This window comes from Tursiops truncatus, chromosome 5 (genome assembly GCF_011762595.2).
Source record: "Tursiops truncatus isolate mTurTru1 chromosome 5, mTurTru1.mat.Y, whole genome shotgun sequence".
NCBI classification, from domain to species: Eukaryota; Metazoa; Chordata; class Mammalia; order Artiodactyla; family Delphinidae; genus Tursiops; species Tursiops truncatus.
The window spans coordinates 104,838,116-104,856,800 of record NC_047038.1 but is presented as its reverse complement, the minus strand read 5'-3'; the positions used below and the strand labels follow the sequence as shown (position 1 = coordinate 104,856,800).

The following is an 18,685-nucleotide window of genomic DNA, read 5'->3' as shown; positions in this document are numbered from 1 at the left end:
CTGTCTACAAGAGACCCACTTCAGACCTAGGGACACATACAGACTGAAAGTGGGGGATGGAAAAAGATATTCCATGCAAATGGAAATCAAAAGAAAGCTGGAGTAGCAATTCTCATATCAGACAAAAAAGACTTTAAAACAAAAATTATTACAAGAGACAATGAAGGACACTACATAATGATCAAGGGATCAATCCAAGAAGAAGAAATCCAAGAAGAAGAAATGTTATAAATTTACAACTTATCACAATTGTAAATATTTATGCACCCAACACAGGAGCACCTCAATACATAAGGCAAATACTAATAGCCATAAAAGGGGAAATCAACAGTACGACAATCATAGTAGGGGACTTTAACACCCCACTCTCACCAATGGACCGATCATCCAACATGAAAATAAATAAGGACACACAAGCTTTAAATGATACATTAAACAAGATAGACTTAATTAATATTTATAGGACTATCCATCCAAAAACAACAGAATACACTTTCTTCTCAAGTGCTTCATAGAACACTCTCCAGGATAGATCATATCTTGGGTCACAAATCAAGCCCTGGTAAATTTAAGAAAATGGAAGTAATATCAAGTCTCTTTTCTGACCACAACACTATGAGAATAGATAACAATTACAGGAAAAGATCTGTAAAAAATACAAACACATGGAGGCTAAACAATACACTACTTAATAACGAAGTGATCACTGAAGAAATCAAAGAGGAAATAAAAAAATACCTAGAAACAAATGACAATGAAAACACGACAATCCAAAACCTATGGGATGCAGCAAAAGCAGTTCTAAGAGGGAAGTTTATAGCAATAGCATCCTACCTTAAGAGATAAGAAACATGTCAAACAAACAACCTAACCTTACACCTAGAACAATTAGAGAAAGAAGAACAAAAAACCCTCAAAGTTAGCAGAAGGAAAGAAATCATAAAGATCAGGTCAGAAATAAATGAAAAAGAAAGGAAGGAAAAAATAGCAAAGATCAATAAAACTAAAAGCTGGCTCTTTAAGAAGATAAACAAAATTGATAAACCAGTAGCCAAACTCATCATGAAAAAAAGAGAGAAGATTCAAATCAAAAGAATTACAAATGAAAAAGAAGTAACAACTGACACTGCAGAAATACAAAGCATCATGAGAGATTACTACAAGCAACTATATGCCAATAAACTCGAAAACCTGGAAGAAATGGGCAAATTGTTAGAAAGGCACAACCTTCTGAGACTGAACCAGGAAGAAATAGAAAATATGAACAGACCACTCACAAGCAGTGAAATTGAAACTGTGATTAAAAATCTTCCATCAAGAAAAAGCTCAGGACCAGATGGCTTCACAGGTGACTTCTACCAAACATTTACAGAAGAGATAACACCTATCCTTCTCAAACTCTTCCAAAATATAGCAGAGTGAGGAATACTCTCAAACATATATTCTATGAGGCCACTATCACCCTGATACCAAAAGCAGACAAAGATGTCACAAAGAAAGAGAACTACAGCCCAATATCACTAATGAACATAGAGGCAAATATCCTCAACAAAATACTGGGAAACAGAATCCAAGAAGGACATTAAAAGGATCATACACTATGATCAAGTGGGATTTATAACAGGAATGCAAGGATTCTTCAATGTGCACAAATCAATCAATGTGAAACACCATATTAACAAATTGAAGGAGAAAAACCATACGATTATCTCAATAGATGCAGAGAAATCTTTCGACAAAATTCAACACCCATTTATGATTAAAACTCTCCAGAAAGTAGGCATAGAGGGAACTTACCTCAACATAATAAAGGCCACATATGACAACCCACAGCCAACATCGTCCTCAATGGTGAAAAACTGAAACCATTTCCACTAAGATCAGAAAAAAGACAAGGTTGCCCACTCTCACCACTATTATTCAACATAGTTTTGGAAGTTTTGCCACAGCATTCAGAGAAGAAAAAGAAATAAAAGGAATCCAAATCTGAAAAGAAGAAGTAAAACTCTCACTGTTTGCAGATGACATGATACTACACATAAAGAATCCTAAAGATGCTACCAGAAAACTACTAGAGCTAATCAATGAATTTGGTAAAGTAGCAGGATACAAAATTACTGCACAGAAATCTCTTGCATTCCTATACACTAATGATGAAAAATCTGAAAGTGAAATTAAGAAAACACTCCCATTTACCATTGCAACAAAAAGAATGAATTATCTAGTAATAAACCTACCTAAGTAGAAAAAAGACCTGTATGCAGAAAATTATAAGACACTGATGAAAGAAATTAAACATGATAAAAACAGATGGAGAGATATACCATGTTCTTGGATTGGAAGAATCAACATTGTGAACATGGCTCTACTACCTAAAGCAATCTACAGGTTCAATGCAATCCCTATCAAACTACCACTGGCATTGTTCTAGAACTAGAACAAAAAATCTCAGAATTTGTATGGAAACACAAAAGACCGCGAATAGCCAAAGCAATCTTCAGAAAGAAAAATGGAGCTGGAGAAATCAGGCTCCCAAACTTCAGACTATACTACAAAGCTACAGTAATCAAGACAGTATGGCACTGGCACAGAAACAGAAATATAGATCAATGGAACAGGATAGAAATCCCAGAGATAAACCCATGCACATATGGTCACCTTATCTTTGATAAAGGAGGCAAGAATATACAGTGGAGAAAAGACAGCGTCTTCAATAAATGGTGCTGGGAAAACTAGACAGCTACATGTAAAAGAATGAAATTAGAACACTCCCTAACACCATACACAACAATAAACTCAAAATGAATTAAAGTACTAAATGCAAGGTCAGACACTATTAAATTCTTAGAGGAAAACATAGGCAGAACACTCCATGACATAAATCACAGCAAGATCCTTTTTGACCTACCTCCTAGAGAAATGGAAATAAAAACAAAAATAAACAAATGGGGCCTAATGAAACTTAACAGCTTTTGCTCTGCAAAGGAAATCATAAACAAGATGAAAAGACAACCCTCATAATGGGAGAAAATATTTGCAAATGAAGCAACTGAGAAAGGATTTATCTTCAAAATTTACAAGCAGTTCATGCAGCTCAATATCAAAAAGAAAAAAAAACAACCCAATCCAAAAATGGGCAGAAGACCTAAATAGGCATTTCTCCAGAGAAGATATACAGATTGCCAACAAACACATGAAAGGATGCTCAACATCACTAATCTTTAGAGAAATGCAAATCAAAACTACGAGATATCACCTCACACCGGTTAGAATGGTCATCATCAAAAAAATCTACAAACAATAAATGCTGGAAAGGGTGTGGAGAAAAGGGAACCCTCTTGCACTGTTGGTGGGAATGTAAATTGATACAGCCACTATGGAGAACAGTATGGAGGTTCCTTAAAATTTTTTAAATAGAACTACCATACGACCCAGCAATCCCACTACTGGACATATACTCTGAGAAAACCATAATTCAGAAAGAGTCATGTACCACAATGTTCTTTGCAGCTCTATTTACAATAGCCAAGACATGGAAGCAACCTAAGTGTCCATCAACAGATGAATGGATAAAGAAGATGTAGCACATATATACAATGGAATATTATTCAGCCATAGAAAGAAACGAAATTGAGTTATTTGTAGTGAGATGGATGGACCTAGAGTCTATCATACAGAGTGAAGTAAGTCAGAAAGAGAAAAACAAATACCGTATGCTAACACATATCTATGGAATCTTAGAAAAAAAATGTTCATGAAGAATCTAGGGGCAAGATGGGAATAAAGACACAGACCTACTAGAGAATGGACTTGAAGATATGGAGAGGGGGATGGGTAAGCTGGGACAAAGTGAGACAGTGGCATGGACATATATACACTACCAAATGTAAAATAGATAGCTAGTGGGAAGCAGCCGCATAGCACAGGGAGATCAGCTCGGTGCTTTGTGACCACCTAGAGGGGTGGTATAGGGAGGGTGGGAGAGAGGGAGACGCAAGAGGGAAGAGATATGGGGATATATGTGTATGTATAAATGATTCACTTTGTTATAAAGCAGAAAGTAACACACCATTGTAAAGCAATTATACTCTAGAAAAGATTTTAAAATAAATAAACACAAACAAACAAACAAAAATGCTTGTGCCCAATTATGTTACTCTGTTCATTCTCCAGCACAGGCGGTGAGCATGTAGAATTGCTCACGTGTGTATTTTTGGTTCTTTTTATTTTCTACTTAGCATTCAGTCTGTTATCTGGAGTGAGAAATGTGGTACCACATTATTATGCATTTTGAAAATAATTCTTCCTATATTACTGCAGTTTCATTTCCCTTCAGAGAAAAGTGTCACATCATTTCCATCACTGGGTATGAAGATCTCTCATACCATTAACTTGAACGAGTTTATCCCATGACATTGCAGCTTATTTGCACTTCACACCAGTTCTTTTCAATCATTTTCCTATGTTCTTTTCTTCACTGACGAGTATCTAGGTACAGACATAGTACTTAGCATATATGATTTACAATTTAATAAATGATGAAACACTCTTCTTTGGACTTAACAAAAAACTCCAATTACACATTTCCATCTTGCCTGTCTTAAAAATTAAATTTTCATCTGCTGTGATCTAGTAGATACAATATAGAACTGAGTACTGGAAAAAGTGGAATATAATGCCAGTTTTATACAAGAATAAATATACATGACTTCTTACTATGTCACTTGAAAGAGAAAGGATATTTGGGATTATCTGCAGGCATTTTAATAACCTTGAGAAAAAAGTCTAATAAGGCAGGATCAAAGTATTTGATATGGTATAATCAGAGGTCACCAGAAAATTTATTCTGTCATTAGGCATATTATTACATTAATGATTATTTAATACACATAGTGATTACTTTGATCTCATAATGACCTTAATCTCTTCTTTGGTCAAGACAGAATTTTTAAAAATTCCAGATTGATAAAATTTGTTATTCCTATCTCATCCTACATTATGAAAATGGGGACTATACCAACTTAGATCTAATTTCTTTGTTCCTCAAATATTTGGTGAGCATAACTAGGTGCCAGGCACAGTGCTGTTTGCCAAAGAGAGAGTGGTGAATCCAACAGGTATGGCCCCTACCTGCAGGAAGCTTTCATGGAGAACAGCTTTTTTAATTTTTGGACCCTTAATTTTTCAATAATCCACTCATTTATAATATGTTATTACACATTATACATATTATATATTACACATATTATACATTATACAGTTTAAACTCCTAACACTTGTCAAATCTAGAAAATGTCTTCACATGCTTAAACATAAACTCAAATCTTTTCAGTTTCCCTTCCTCCTATTGGTCTACTTATTCTCTAATGTGCTTTACGTTTGTATCCAATACTCCCCTGACGTTTTAGAAACTTTCAGATTTTATCATTTCTATTATTCTATATAGCTTTGATCCTTAAGGTAACAATCTACTCACCTTCAATCCTCCTAGTATATTATTAAGGATAAATGAGATCTTTATTTATAACTGTAGTTTGCACATATATGATTTCACACTCCAAACTTCGCACCCTTCACAACTTAAATAATGTGAGCTAAATTTAAAGTATTATACTATGGCTCTTTTAGAATTCAATTAGTGCCTTGCTTCTTCCTCCTCACACACTTATAATCCTCCAGATTAAACACAACATCATCAAACTTGAGAACCAAGAAATTAAAAGTAAAATAGAGATTATTGAGTCTAATTCCATCACCTTACTAAGAAAATTGGAAATCTGGATCTGAAGATATTCAGTGATACACTTACAACACACCAAAGGATGTGTGTGTGTGTGTGTGTGTGTGTGTGTGTGTGTGTGTACACATACCTATATCTGTTCTTAGACCTCAAGACCTACAGCCTTATGACTTCTTGCTTTCTCCTACTCTAGGATACCCCTCTTCAGTTCATTTCTTTTCCTCTTCAGTGCAGCCCCATGAATTAACACTTTGGCAACCTTGCAAATTTCCTCAGGTACTGTGGCTTTTTACCAAAGAAGGCCAGCAAAATCTCAGTCCAGATTCATTCCAGCCATCTCTCTGTCCTCCTGGAATATCCAGCAGATAACTGGGGCTGGAGAAAACGTCACAAAAGCATAGATGGAGGCCACTGAAATGTTACTGTCATCTGGCAATCTTTCCAGATCTCCTTGGTCACCCCTCTCCTATTCATTTCTTCTACCCGACCACCCCCTGGTTCACTCTCACAAATCATTTCCCTTCCTATTTCCTAGGGAAAATGGAGGCATTGGGAAAAAGCTCCCTCAACTTTCTGCATCTGTATTCAACTCTACCTCCTGCTTTGTGTCTCAATGGCAAAAGTAATTCTTCAAATACCCTCTTGAAATTTTCCTGTCAGTTCTAATCTTTCCCATTTATAATTTTTCCTTAAATTATATTTTAGCTGTAAGAAACAAGACTTTTTTCCTCCTCTTTATAGCCAAGCATCTTTTTAAAATTCTCTGCAGCTAGCTTGAAATCATTGCCGTATCTAGTTATTCTTTCTACAGTCACCAGTAAGCTTCTGGTTGTAAGATCTACTGACCATGTTTAGTTGACTTGTTTTCTCTTGGCTTCAGGTATTGCTGACTGATGTTAAAAAACACAGAAAGGAAGGAACAAAGAGAGAGAGAGGAAGGCAGGGAGAGAAGGGGAGGGGGAAGGGGGGAGGAAGGAATTCATTCCACCTCTTTCCCACTTCACTGGCTTCAGTTTCCACCTATATGCAGATGACGCATATGTATTGAGCGCCAGTTATTTGGTTGATTGATTCATTCACTTATGTGTTTATTTATGCAGTGCACATTTACCAAGTGCCAGGCACTGGAAAGATACCATTGAATAATGAGTAATTATCTTGGTCCTCAGAGTTCCCCTCTAGTGAGGGAGATGGTGTGGGGGAATACGTGAAATCACTGAGGAAGGGGATCAGGGAAGACTTATTACAGGTAGATAGTTTGTTCATTTATTATCTTATTCAATAAACATATAGAGAGAGTGATAGCGGGTGCCAAGATACCATGCCAGGTGCTAAGGATATAACTGCTGGCAAGAAGACACATTCTTTGCTCTCACAGTGCTTATAGTGTAGCACTGGATGCAGAGAAGTAAGCAGACAATTACAATTCCACATGGTAAGACATAACTGAGTGAGTATGTGTTGCTTTCTGTATAAGCTTAGACCCTAAAGATAAATAGGATTTAACAAGTAAGAGGGAAGAAAGTGGTTGAATGCACTCAAAATAGAAACCAAACTCCATACCGCAGTCTACAAAGTCTCATGTGATGTGGACTCAAGCTCTTCTCATATACTTGCTCCTGCACTATATTCCTGGCCCACGGGCTTCACTTCTGCTCTCTGAACATGCTAAGTGTCTTTCTGTTGGGGCCTTTGTAGTTGCTGTTCCCTCTGCCAGCTCCTCCCTCTGTTCTTTATATGGTGTACTAGTTATTAAACTGTTGTGACTCAGCTCTGAATCCGTTCTTCCCCATTCCACCCTGCGATGCTGGGGCTAGGGAATCTGCACATCACAGCTGTGCAGAATCTCCTTTGCCAGCTGAGCCCCTCTTAGGGTCTGCCACAAAGGGACCCTCGAGGGAGACTGAGGTCAGAGGAGAGCAGATGGGACTTCTTCTTCCTGTTTTCTTATTTTCCCTGTCAGCAACGCCATTTCTTCTAGTGCAGAAACTGCTCACAACTTTCTATTTTGGCACTCCCAGACCAGGCTCTGCAAGGCCCCTCCTCTCATTTTTTTCCTAGAGTCTGATAATCTGGACCTATTCTCCTTGTTTCCAGGGATTAGGGGTGGTAGCTGCTTCCTACCGTTATTTTTTTCTGGGTTACTTCAGGATTTCCTTTCTGTTTATTCAGCCTTCCAACACTTGTATTGTAATAGCTGGTTTTCCTGACTGCACCTGATTGATACGGTACTTGGCACCAGGATTGGATCCCAGGTATTAGGGATTCTGAGATTGATTTGGTTATGCCTTTGGCCTTAAAGGCAGTGCTGGGTTCCCTGCCCACAGGAAATGGAACACTAGTAATTTCTCATTTGCAACGGTACCATGATCATTTAAATTATCACCTGTGTTTGATTGTGATGAACTGACTATTAAAGGATTTCTATTCCTTAGAGGACCAAGTGGGGCTGACTTTGACCATGGGATAGTAAAAGGAGTATGATGTGAACTGGCTGTCTCTGAATGCAATGGGAACTTACAGAAAGAAAATTATAAGCTGAGTCTTTAAAGTCGCAGCTCAAGTCATAGTCAAAAAACCGAAAAACTTCTAAGGAAGCCCCCAAATTAATCTCTCTGAAGATCAGAACCAAATTGAGCAGCAGATATATAACAGGTAATTTCTTGCAAGGGGATACCTATTCACGAGAAGACCTACAACCAGAGTCAGATCTCAACATACTGCAGGCAGTTACATGCAAATATGACTCAATTAGAGACAGCTTATAATTTTAAAATAATAGCAAGATTTTTCTAACTTATATTGAATAAATCTGTGGAAAATGTGTGGAAATCAATTCTAAGGATGTGAAACCCAGGAAGATAAAATAGTACTTTGGTTTCAGCTGGATTTATTGATGTGGTGTTCCTACCAGAGATTCTGAATTTAATGTGCTAGCTCTTTTAGTTATTTCCCCTGACAGTTTCTTTTGATTGGCTGCATTCAATAGTGGTCTATCATCATTGAGATTGAGATGCCAGATCTTCCCTTGCATACTATACAGAAAGGAATCAAAAAGCTTAAGGAAATGGAGAAGAACATTAGGATGGATTTACCAATGGTAAATTTACCATTTATCATGACATGCCCACCACCCTCCTCTAACTACATTTACCAACAGTTCAGAGTATTCTCCCTTCATAAAGACCCTGGGAAAGCCATTGTTTAGAGGGACACCAGCATCCTTTAAATGCCCTCTGGTAGTTGCCCTCTGTGTAGGCTGTGGACGATGGTGCCACTGGTCCCGGGGACCACCTTTTGAGTACCAACATTCTCGAACTTTCTGGACAAGATGGCAGAGTAGAAGAACCTTGAGCTCACCTCCTCTCATGAGCACACCAAAATCACAACTAACTCTGAACAACCATAGATAAAAGACTGGAACCTATAAAAAAAAAGACATTCTGCATACAAAGACATAAAGAAGAAACCACAGTGAGATGGTAGGAGGGGAGGATTCATGATATAATCAAATTCCATACCCCTCAGGTAGGCAACCAACAAACTGGAGAACAATTATATTGCAGAAGTTCTCCCACAGGAGTGAGAGTTCTGAGGCCCATATCAGGCTCCCCAGCCTGGAGATCTGGAATATAGAGGATTGAACCCCCAGAGCATTTGGCTTTGAAGGCCAGCAGTTCTTGATTGCAGGAACTCCACAGGACTGGGGGAAACAGAGACTCTACTCTTGGAGGACTGCAAAAGCAGTGACTTCATAGGACCCTGGGTCAGACCTACTTGCTGATCTTGAAGGGTCTCCTGGATGGAGGGAGATGGAGGGAGGGTGGGCAGTTGTGGTTCACTCTGAGGACAGGGACACTGGTGGTGCATGTACCAGGGAGTATTCATCAGCATGAGCTCTCCTGGAGGCCGACATTTTGGCACCAAGACCTGACCTCACCCAGTAGCCTGCAGGATCCAGTGCTGGGATGCCTTAGGCCAAACAACCAACAGGGTGGGAACACAGCTCTGCCCATCAGCAAACACACTGCCTAAAGACTTCCTGAGCCCACAGCTGCCTCTAGACATACTCCTTGACACTCCTGACCACCAGAGGGACAAGACCCAACTCCACCCACCAGTGGACAAGTGTTACCAAGTCTAAGTTCATACCGCTAGTCGCACAACAGGCCAGTAATTGAGAGACAAATTGTTGGGGTAAGGAGTAATGACTTTATTTGGAAAGCCAGAAAACTGAGAAGATGGAGGGCTTGTGCCCCAAAGAACCATCTTGCCTGAGGTAGAATTCAGGCTTCTTTTACACTAAAAGGGGAGGGAGTAAAGTCAAACACTTCCTGGTTCCCATCAGCTTCCAGAGGGGATGTGTTAATTTCTTCCTCCCTGCAGTCATTCACTGGTGGACCTGGTCAGGATGTTTCCTGTGAGCTAAACAAAGGTATTTTAGCTTAATGTTCATTACCTGGGAGGCAAGGTTCTGAGAATTGGGTCATTATGTATAATTTAAGCTTTTGGGCAACATCCCTTTAGTGATTAACTTGCAATAGAATACAAAATGTTCTTCCCTATTACATAGGCACTGGCCCCTCCCACTAGGAAGCCTGCACAAGCCTCTAGACCAGCCTCATCCACGAGGGGGGAGGGCAGTTTTCTTGCCAGAAGCAAGCAAGCCTGCAGAACCGAGTCCACAAACACAGGTCAGAACCTACCCTGGTACCAGCTGGTCTCTGGCCCTTAGGTCATGAAAGGAGACTGTACTGCTGAGACATATAGGACATCCCCTACAGAAGGCCATTTCTCCAAGGTTGAGAAACAAAACATATATAAAAATACAAAAAAATTTAGACAAAATGAGACAACAAAGGAATATGTTCCAGATGAAGGACTAAGATAAAATCCCAGAAGAATAACTAAGCAACATGAAGATAGGCAATCTACCTGAGAAAGAGTTCAGAGTAATGACTGTAAAGATGATCTAAGAACTTGGGAAATGAATGGATGCACAGAGCAAGAAGTTATAAGAAGTTTTAAACAAAGAGTTAGAAATATAAAGAACAACCAAACAGTTGAAGAACACAGTAACTGAAATGAGAACCAACACTCTATACCAATTTGTAAGGACTATCACAAGTGATCTGCTTTCATCCAGCAGGAACAATGGTACATCTTTATGTAAACTCTTCCACTACCAGCCATCATCTACTCAGCAGAGATAAAGATCATCTCAGCATCCAGTAGATCATCACACTGATCTACTACCGTGATGACATCATAATTGGATCTGATGATCAGAAAATTGTAAGAAATTTAGATGTCTTAATTAGATAAATCTGTCAGACCAGTGGTTGGCAAACCCACTGGACAAATACAGCCTACCCCCCTGATTTTGTGAAGTTCTGCTGAAACCCAGCCATGCTCAATTCTTTATGTATTATCTATTGCTGTTGTCTTGCTCCAACATCAGAATTAAGTAGTAGAGACTGTATAGCCTGCAAAACCTAAAACATTCACTGTCTTGCCCTTTACAGAGAAAAGTTTGCATAACCCTGTCCTACCGTAAAGGCAGGCGAGTGATAGGAGTTGAGAATAGAGAGGAAAGCTACAGTCACTTATTAAAGTGCCTAGTTGTTAAGCTAAAAGAGAAGAGAACTTCATCCTCAAAACCATGAGGAATTAATTAAGAATTCTGACCAAGGGAGTGTTGTTTTCAGATTTACTTTTTATGAAAATATTTTTTCATGTAATTTCTCAACTGTACAATGCCTACACAACTCAAACATTCCTAAAGGAAAAACAGGATTGTACCTTGCTGATTGAATGGAGAAATAAACAAATAAATGAGTTCTGAAGAGTGAAGGCAGCTTGTAGCAGCCTATTTCACAGATGTTCCGGTTTCTCAAATCATATAGTCAAAAAAATTTACTAAACTCCTATGTCATAGCTTGCATTATCTTAGAGACCTGGGATAAAAGCAAGTAAAATATGTTCTGAATCCATAAGTTCACAGCTTAAAAGGCAGGCAGAAAATTAGACAATCATATAATCAAAACACCATGTATTAAATGAAATAGGATTATATTTCAAAGTTTTAATAGTGATTGTCTCTGGGTGAGTAGTCCTTTTTTTCTGTTTAATTTTTTCATTAATTCTAAGACACATTTTTTTTCCCCAAATTTTAATATATCTGAAGTTAGATGCTTCTTACAATTAATAGTGTCTTAGATTCAATGAAATAGATGAAATACTGTCATGGTAGTGTTTCTCCTTTGCTCCGAGAGCAGGCTGTTGGGTGGGGCTATGCATCCAGCATGAGACAGTTTCTGGGAAACCAGATGTAGAGTTTGTTCAAGATAAATCCAGATACAGAATACATTTTTTATGGGATAGAGAATAAGATTTCACTATAGAATTCAACATTTTTGTATGGTGATGTGCTGTTGAATTATTTTGTATTCACCATGAATGAGCCAATGCATCACCAGAACTGAGTCATCTTCCCTGCTGGGGCACCCTTTCCTCCCAGGACTGGGGGAGAGGTACCCCTAGGGATAGATCTTTTCCCACTAACAATGGAGCTCTTGTTGTTGGCACCAAATGCTGCAGCAGTTTTAATATCTTAGTTAAAAAGTGGTAGTTGTTTTTTCCCTTTTAATACAAGAAAAAACTCCCGTTAGAACCAGTGTGAGTCATACATCATAAACATTCAGTGCTCAAATTCCTATGGGTTTTGAATGCCAAACAATGCTGTTAGGCTTACATTTTTAAAAACTACATTGTAGAATGCTAGAAAACGTATGTTAACCTTTCTAGTATTAAGTAATGTTATAATATTTTTAAAAATACAGACTATAAAGTAAACCATTCATAAATTCCAATATGATGCCAGTTATGTTAAAATCTTGACTACATCATTTAATTCTTGTGCATAATCCTTTTTCATTGTCTTAACCCAATAAGCAAAAAAAAAAAAAAAAGATTTAGGAAAAATATGTTCAGAAACACATGCATACACCCAAATTCACATGCATTTACATAACCACTGGCTTAACAGATCTGGCTTCATTAAAAACACTGAGATTTCCAGTAAACCAAAATTTTCTACAAAACTTGTGAAGGTGCGTGAGACTCAGGAAATGCTAATGTGTATCTCAAACACCCATAAAGCCAAAGCCAGAAAACCAGCAATTTTGCATCTAAATTCCCTGGCAAACCATAATCTCTAGAATAATGAACTTTCAATTCAATTATAAGTAACAGGTTGCAGACCATTCATTCCAAAAGAAAATTACACTAACGCTTGGCAATTTGACAGTAAAAATTGGAAAGCGTATTTATGGTAATCATCTTTAGTTGACATATGAAAAATTTTGAGAGAAATTCTTTTTGCCTTCAAATATTAAAGCAAATAAATCCTTTAAGTAGAGTCCATTTTAAAAAATAAAATTAATAAAATAAAGTCAAAGGGAGGAAGCATTTTACAGACTTTAAATGCTTGCTAAATCACACGTCAGTGATGGGTTCAGCATATGTCTGTGTACTTTGGGAAGTGGTTTCTGTGTTGCCCGGAGCTCTGCATTCCTCAATTTACACCAGAGAATCCTCTCAGAGAACTTTACTAAACTGGGTATATTGGAAACACAAAGCTTATGTATGTTCTCCATTGTTTCTATCAACTGAAAACCACACTGCCAGAAATGTGCTAACTTCTTTAAGCGGAGTTGGGACAAGCAATTGTTAGCACACTCCAGCCCTCTTGGTGAGCACAGTAAGCAAAACTCTTTGATCACACTGCCCCGCTCTGGTCAAAAGAGAAAATTGTGTTGGCCATTGAAAGTCTTCATCGCATCACATAAAATGCATTTCATTAAAAGATGATGTTTCCCCAAAGTGCAAAGCATCTAAACAGTATATAATTTAAAAGTTCAAGAAAATGTATCTTTTACCACTTTGATAAACAATTTAGGAGGAAAATGTTAGTTTTCATACTATTATTTCCATAGAAACATCTGTTACAATTCTTGCAAGAAAAGAACAAAATATTATATTGATTATGTATTGCCACTTGCTATATACAAATGTGAATTTAAAAAGACTGGCTTATTAAACTATTTGTATTAATTCAGATGGGAAAATTCAGCATATGCTGTTAATGGCAACTACTTCACTATAATTTTTATAATTTTTTGTTTAAAATTAAAAAAGGATATTATTAAAGTTACTGAAGCTTACATGGCCAAAAAAGTCATAGTGATATTGAAAAGCAATTCTAAGACATTTATAAATTCCTAGCCATAGTAACTGTTTACTTCAAAGTCATTTGTCTGAACACAGTGGGTGATATTAATAACACAACAGTAATACAGTAATGATGGAAGTTAACATTTATTGACTGTTTATTGTGCCAGATACTGGTCTCAGCTCTTTGTAGGTAATAACTCATTCATATTCATAACAGAATTATGAATTAGGCTGTATCATAATCCCCATTTTACAGATAAGCAAACAGAGGATCAGAGAGAGCTAGTATATAGCTTATTAAAGGTTACACAGCTTAGGGCTTCCCTGGTGGCGCAGTGGTTGAGAGTCCGCCTGCCGATGCAGGGGACATGGGTTCGTGCCCCGGTCCGGGAAGATCCCACATGCCGCGGAGCGGCTGGGCCCGTGAGCCATGGCCACTGAGCCTGCGCGTCCGGAGCCTGTGCTCCGCAACGGGAGAGGCCACAGCAGTGAGAGGCCCGCGTACCGGAAAAAAAAAAAAAAAGGTTACACAGCTTAAGTGGTGGTTCTAGGATTCAAAGCCAGGCAGTCTGACACCAGCATCCTATCTCTTCCATTATGCTACATATAGAGAAAATAAAGAACGATTTACCTTCTGGTACTCCATGTATCTACCTATTACAGTCTGAAAAAAGTGTGATCCTTTGTCTATACTTCTGTTTATTATCAAAATCAAATCAATAAATTGTATATTAATTAGATATGTATCACTCTACTATAAGTAATAATAAAAATCAATACAAGCAAATACTATAAAAAGTACACACTATGCATTCAATTTTTTTTTCTGTGTATGCTAATTAAAGAAATTCTAGAAGTTTGAAATAACTAGCAACTGTTTTCAGGTTTTTGGTAAATGTCAATTTTTGCTTTTAACGTCGATTACTTAGTTCCCATATTTTTGAGTTACCTGAATCTCTGTCCACAGCTTCAACTCTTGTGACAAACTCCCCTGGATTTTGATTTTCTTTAACTGAAGCTTCATATAGGTGCTGTTTAAATACTGGGGCCTCATCGTTTACATCAAGAACAGTAATTGTCAAAGTCTGGGATGAAGAAAGTGTTGGTGTGCCACCATCCAGTGCCAGAAGGGTCAGAATGTACTGACTTTTTAACTCATAATCCAAAGGCGAAGTAGTAGTTAGTAAACCTGTTTTGAAAGAAGAGAAAAGCAATAGGTAATATTCTTTGGAGAAGTCATGCTTACTATACTTTTTTCTAACTCATCTAAGTTGCTAAAAATTCAGAAGCTTTCTCTGTTAAAGAATAAATATTATTAAACCAACTTTAAATTTATATATTATCTGGAATAAAAGAGAACATTTTTAATTCGAAAAGTCATTCTAATTTAAATTATAAGGATGAATGAGAATTCAGAAATAATCCATAACATACCATTATCTACTAAGATGATTACATCAAGAATATTTATCTACCCAATATCTACCTTCATTTTTTTTTAATATTTATTTATTTGGTTGCGTCAGGTCTTAGTTGCTGCACATGGGCTCCTTAGCTGCGGCACGCGAACTCAGTTTCAGCATGCATGTGGAATCTAGCTCCCTGACCAGGGATCAAACCTGGTTTCATTGGGAGCACGGAGTCTTAACCACTGTACCACCAGGGAGGTCCCTCTACCTTCATTTTTAAAAATATCTAGGTTCTAACAGTATCCCTCTTCGTGTCTAAGGACACTTCATGTGTAAAAGTGACCAAGTTACAAAAAGTATGGCTACATCTTTTAAGAGATTTAGTTTTTGTGAAAGAGTTATAGTCTCTTTATACTAATCTAATTTAACTGTCTTTTTTTATTAACAAAAAATAGTAAAGACTATAACTCGGACAATAAGCTTCACGAATACAATGTCTCCATCCAACTGCCATTTAAGCACGTAACTCATATAAGCAACTTGCACACATATATTTGTTACATAACTCCAATTGTCACATTTTTTCTTTTAGGATTGCTGTTTGCTCCTCTAACACGTGCTCCTCCTATAAGAACTTTTCTTCAAATAATTAAAGAGGCTTACTGATTCAGATTTTATATATAAAATGGTTTCTCCATAATTGCTTATCATTTTACACTTCATAGCCAAAAGCCATTGAAAATATCACTTTGTCTTCTTGATAAAAAATATGAGCTTTGTGAGAGGAAAATAGCCTATTTCATATGAGTGCCTTCAGCAATTAGCATTTTATGTCTTTGAAAAAAATATCTCAACTGAAACAGCCACCGCAATAGTTTAAGATTCAGGATATCTATATTACTGAGACACAATTCTAATTTTATCCACCCTCTTTAACAATCTGAAATAGACCTTCTTTAGCCATTTTGGAAAGCATTTTAAATATCGTTTAAATAGATCCTTGGAGACCCCAGCTCTAACAGAAATCAGCAACTGGGTCTGGACTATCTCTCTGTCAGTTGGGCTTTTAGGTGGTGTCCATGCAGGTCTCAGAACGGAACCATATGCACAGGATTTAATAAATATTTTGATGAAATTTTCCAACAGTATATAGCCAGACTATAATCATGACTTCCAAATTCTACACATTCAGTCCCATTCCAAATAATGCTCTTACTAACAGTTGGGCCAAATGGTATACATCTGAGATTTTTTTCTAAGGCTCATGCAGAAATGATTTTATTTTTTAGAGAATGAGATGGTAGTCCATCACTTCAATATCTTCTGAAAATCAGGTTGAGGGAATTTCATTTCCAATATAACAAGAATGACACTTTGAATGTATAATTGTCCATCAAACTACATCAAAAATTTTAGAAGATGTTATCTGACAATATGGTAACAGCAAGACAAGGGAAGTGACAGTGAGTGCCATTTCCAAAGAGTACTTGACAGTGAACAAATGCTTCTGCCAAAAATAAAATGTTTCAGTTGTGAAAAGTAAGGGTCTTAATGTCAATATCAATACAACCATTTAAAAATACATGATTTCCAACTATTTACAAGTGTATGTTTGTATGAGCTTAGAGATAAGTTTCCATACTAAAGTCTTTGAACAATGTTGATTCATGTTCTACCTTGATTCACTCTTGGTACCATCTCCTACCCTATGAAAACACACAATGGGGGTAAAGAAGTTGGCTACTGTATATTCATCCCAGGAAATGTGAGCTAGCTACAAAGCAGGTCAATGTTAACAAACAGGCCAATTACTCTTTGTTCTCTGAATATGACCTCTGTGCCTATCATCTATATAAGTTAAACAGTAAATCAAGTCAAATTTCCTTAAAGCATATGCATCTTGAGAACTATGATTTTATAACAGAGGAAAATGAAAAAGATAAATGTAAGCAAGTGATCACAGGCTTTAACTGACAGTGACAAGGACAGTACCTGATGACTCATGTAGCATAAAGGCCATATCTTCATTTCCTGAGAGGATGCTGAATGTTACTCTTCCATTCCTTCCTGCGTCTGGATCTTGAGCAGTTATGTGGTGCACCAAGGAGCCCACCGCGGCATCCTCTTTGACAAGGGCGATGGGGAAAGATGTAAAAGTGGGGCTGTGGTCATTTATATCCAAAATCACTACCTTCGCCATCAGCGATCTCAGTCGCCGGTCTGTCACATTCACAGCCTGATCGGATGCAGTTACTGTCAGGACAACAGTCGGAACTCTCTCTCTGTCAAGGGGGGAAGCAGTGACCAAAGTGCCAAATGAGGGGTGGATGAGAAATGGATTCACTCCAGGGTGGTGGGCTTCAATGAAGTATTGTACTCTACTGTTCAAAAAACTGCCGTCGCCATCTTTGGCATTAAAAACGTGCACCAGAGTCCCGACAGGGGCATTCTCTTCCACGCTGATCACAATGAACTCCTCCCGGAAAGATGGGGAATGGTCATTCTGATCTTCCACAGCAACACTAAGGAAGACTGTGCTATTCACGGGAGGGTTTCTGCTGTGGTCTTTAGTTACCACCCTGAAAAGATAATGGGACGTCATTTCATAATCCAGTTCCTTAAAGAGGAACAAGTCTCCTGTCGAGCTGTCGACTTCAAAGTGACCATCCTTGTCATCTGCAGCGATACTAAAATGTAACTTTCCACTATGATGTTGTTGAAGGTGATCAGGTGACTTTATCAAGCTCATTATTTTTGCAGGCTTCGAGTTTTCTGGTATAACTAAGTGTTTAATATTCTGAGAAATGAGAGCTCTCCCTTTGGATAGTGGTATCACCTGAAATAAGAATAAAAAGGAGTTGTTAATTTGGGGTTTTTAAAAAGACTTCACAGGTGCTGCTATTCTTTTGGAAGCTAATTCCTTCCAGTTGTGCAATATGCATATGTTAATTGGTGAGAAAATGTCTCTTCTTACCTTATACAATTCCAGTATGCCTCTGAAGACTGAAAACTGCATAATAGCTAGGAGATAAGAAAGTATAGGACTTTCCACTCCCGTTTGCTGCAATGGATGCAATGATAGTTTGGTGAGGCTACGCTGTTGTTTACGTGAACTGTAGTCTTATGGTTCTTCAAAGACAGTGTACGAGAGCTAGTTCTCCAAGCTACTCTAAGTCCTAGAAACTCATATTTCCTTAATGACAACATCTGCATACATTTAAGTATCATATGCCTTTGTTTATCTGAAACCAGAGTCTTGAGATATTATGACAGAAGTTTCTCCTAACCCACATATCCTTAA

At 37.6% G+C, this 18,685-nt stretch overlaps 1 protein-coding gene across 1 annotated transcript in view; it reads right to left on the bottom strand.

Moving 5' to 3' along the window:
• Positions 1-18,685, bottom strand: part of DCHS2 (dachsous cadherin-related 2) — a 162,461-nt gene that overhangs the window by 88,629 nt on the left and 55,147 nt on the right. Inside the window, exons 10-11 of the mRNA XM_073804674.1 lie at positions 17,377-18,220; positions 14,925-15,164 (exon numbers count right to left, since the gene is read on the bottom strand). Coding sequence (XP_073660775.1) covers positions 14,925-15,164; positions 17,377-18,220 — 1,084 coding nt within the window. The remainder of the gene's footprint in view (positions 1-14,924; positions 15,165-17,376; positions 18,221-18,685) is intronic.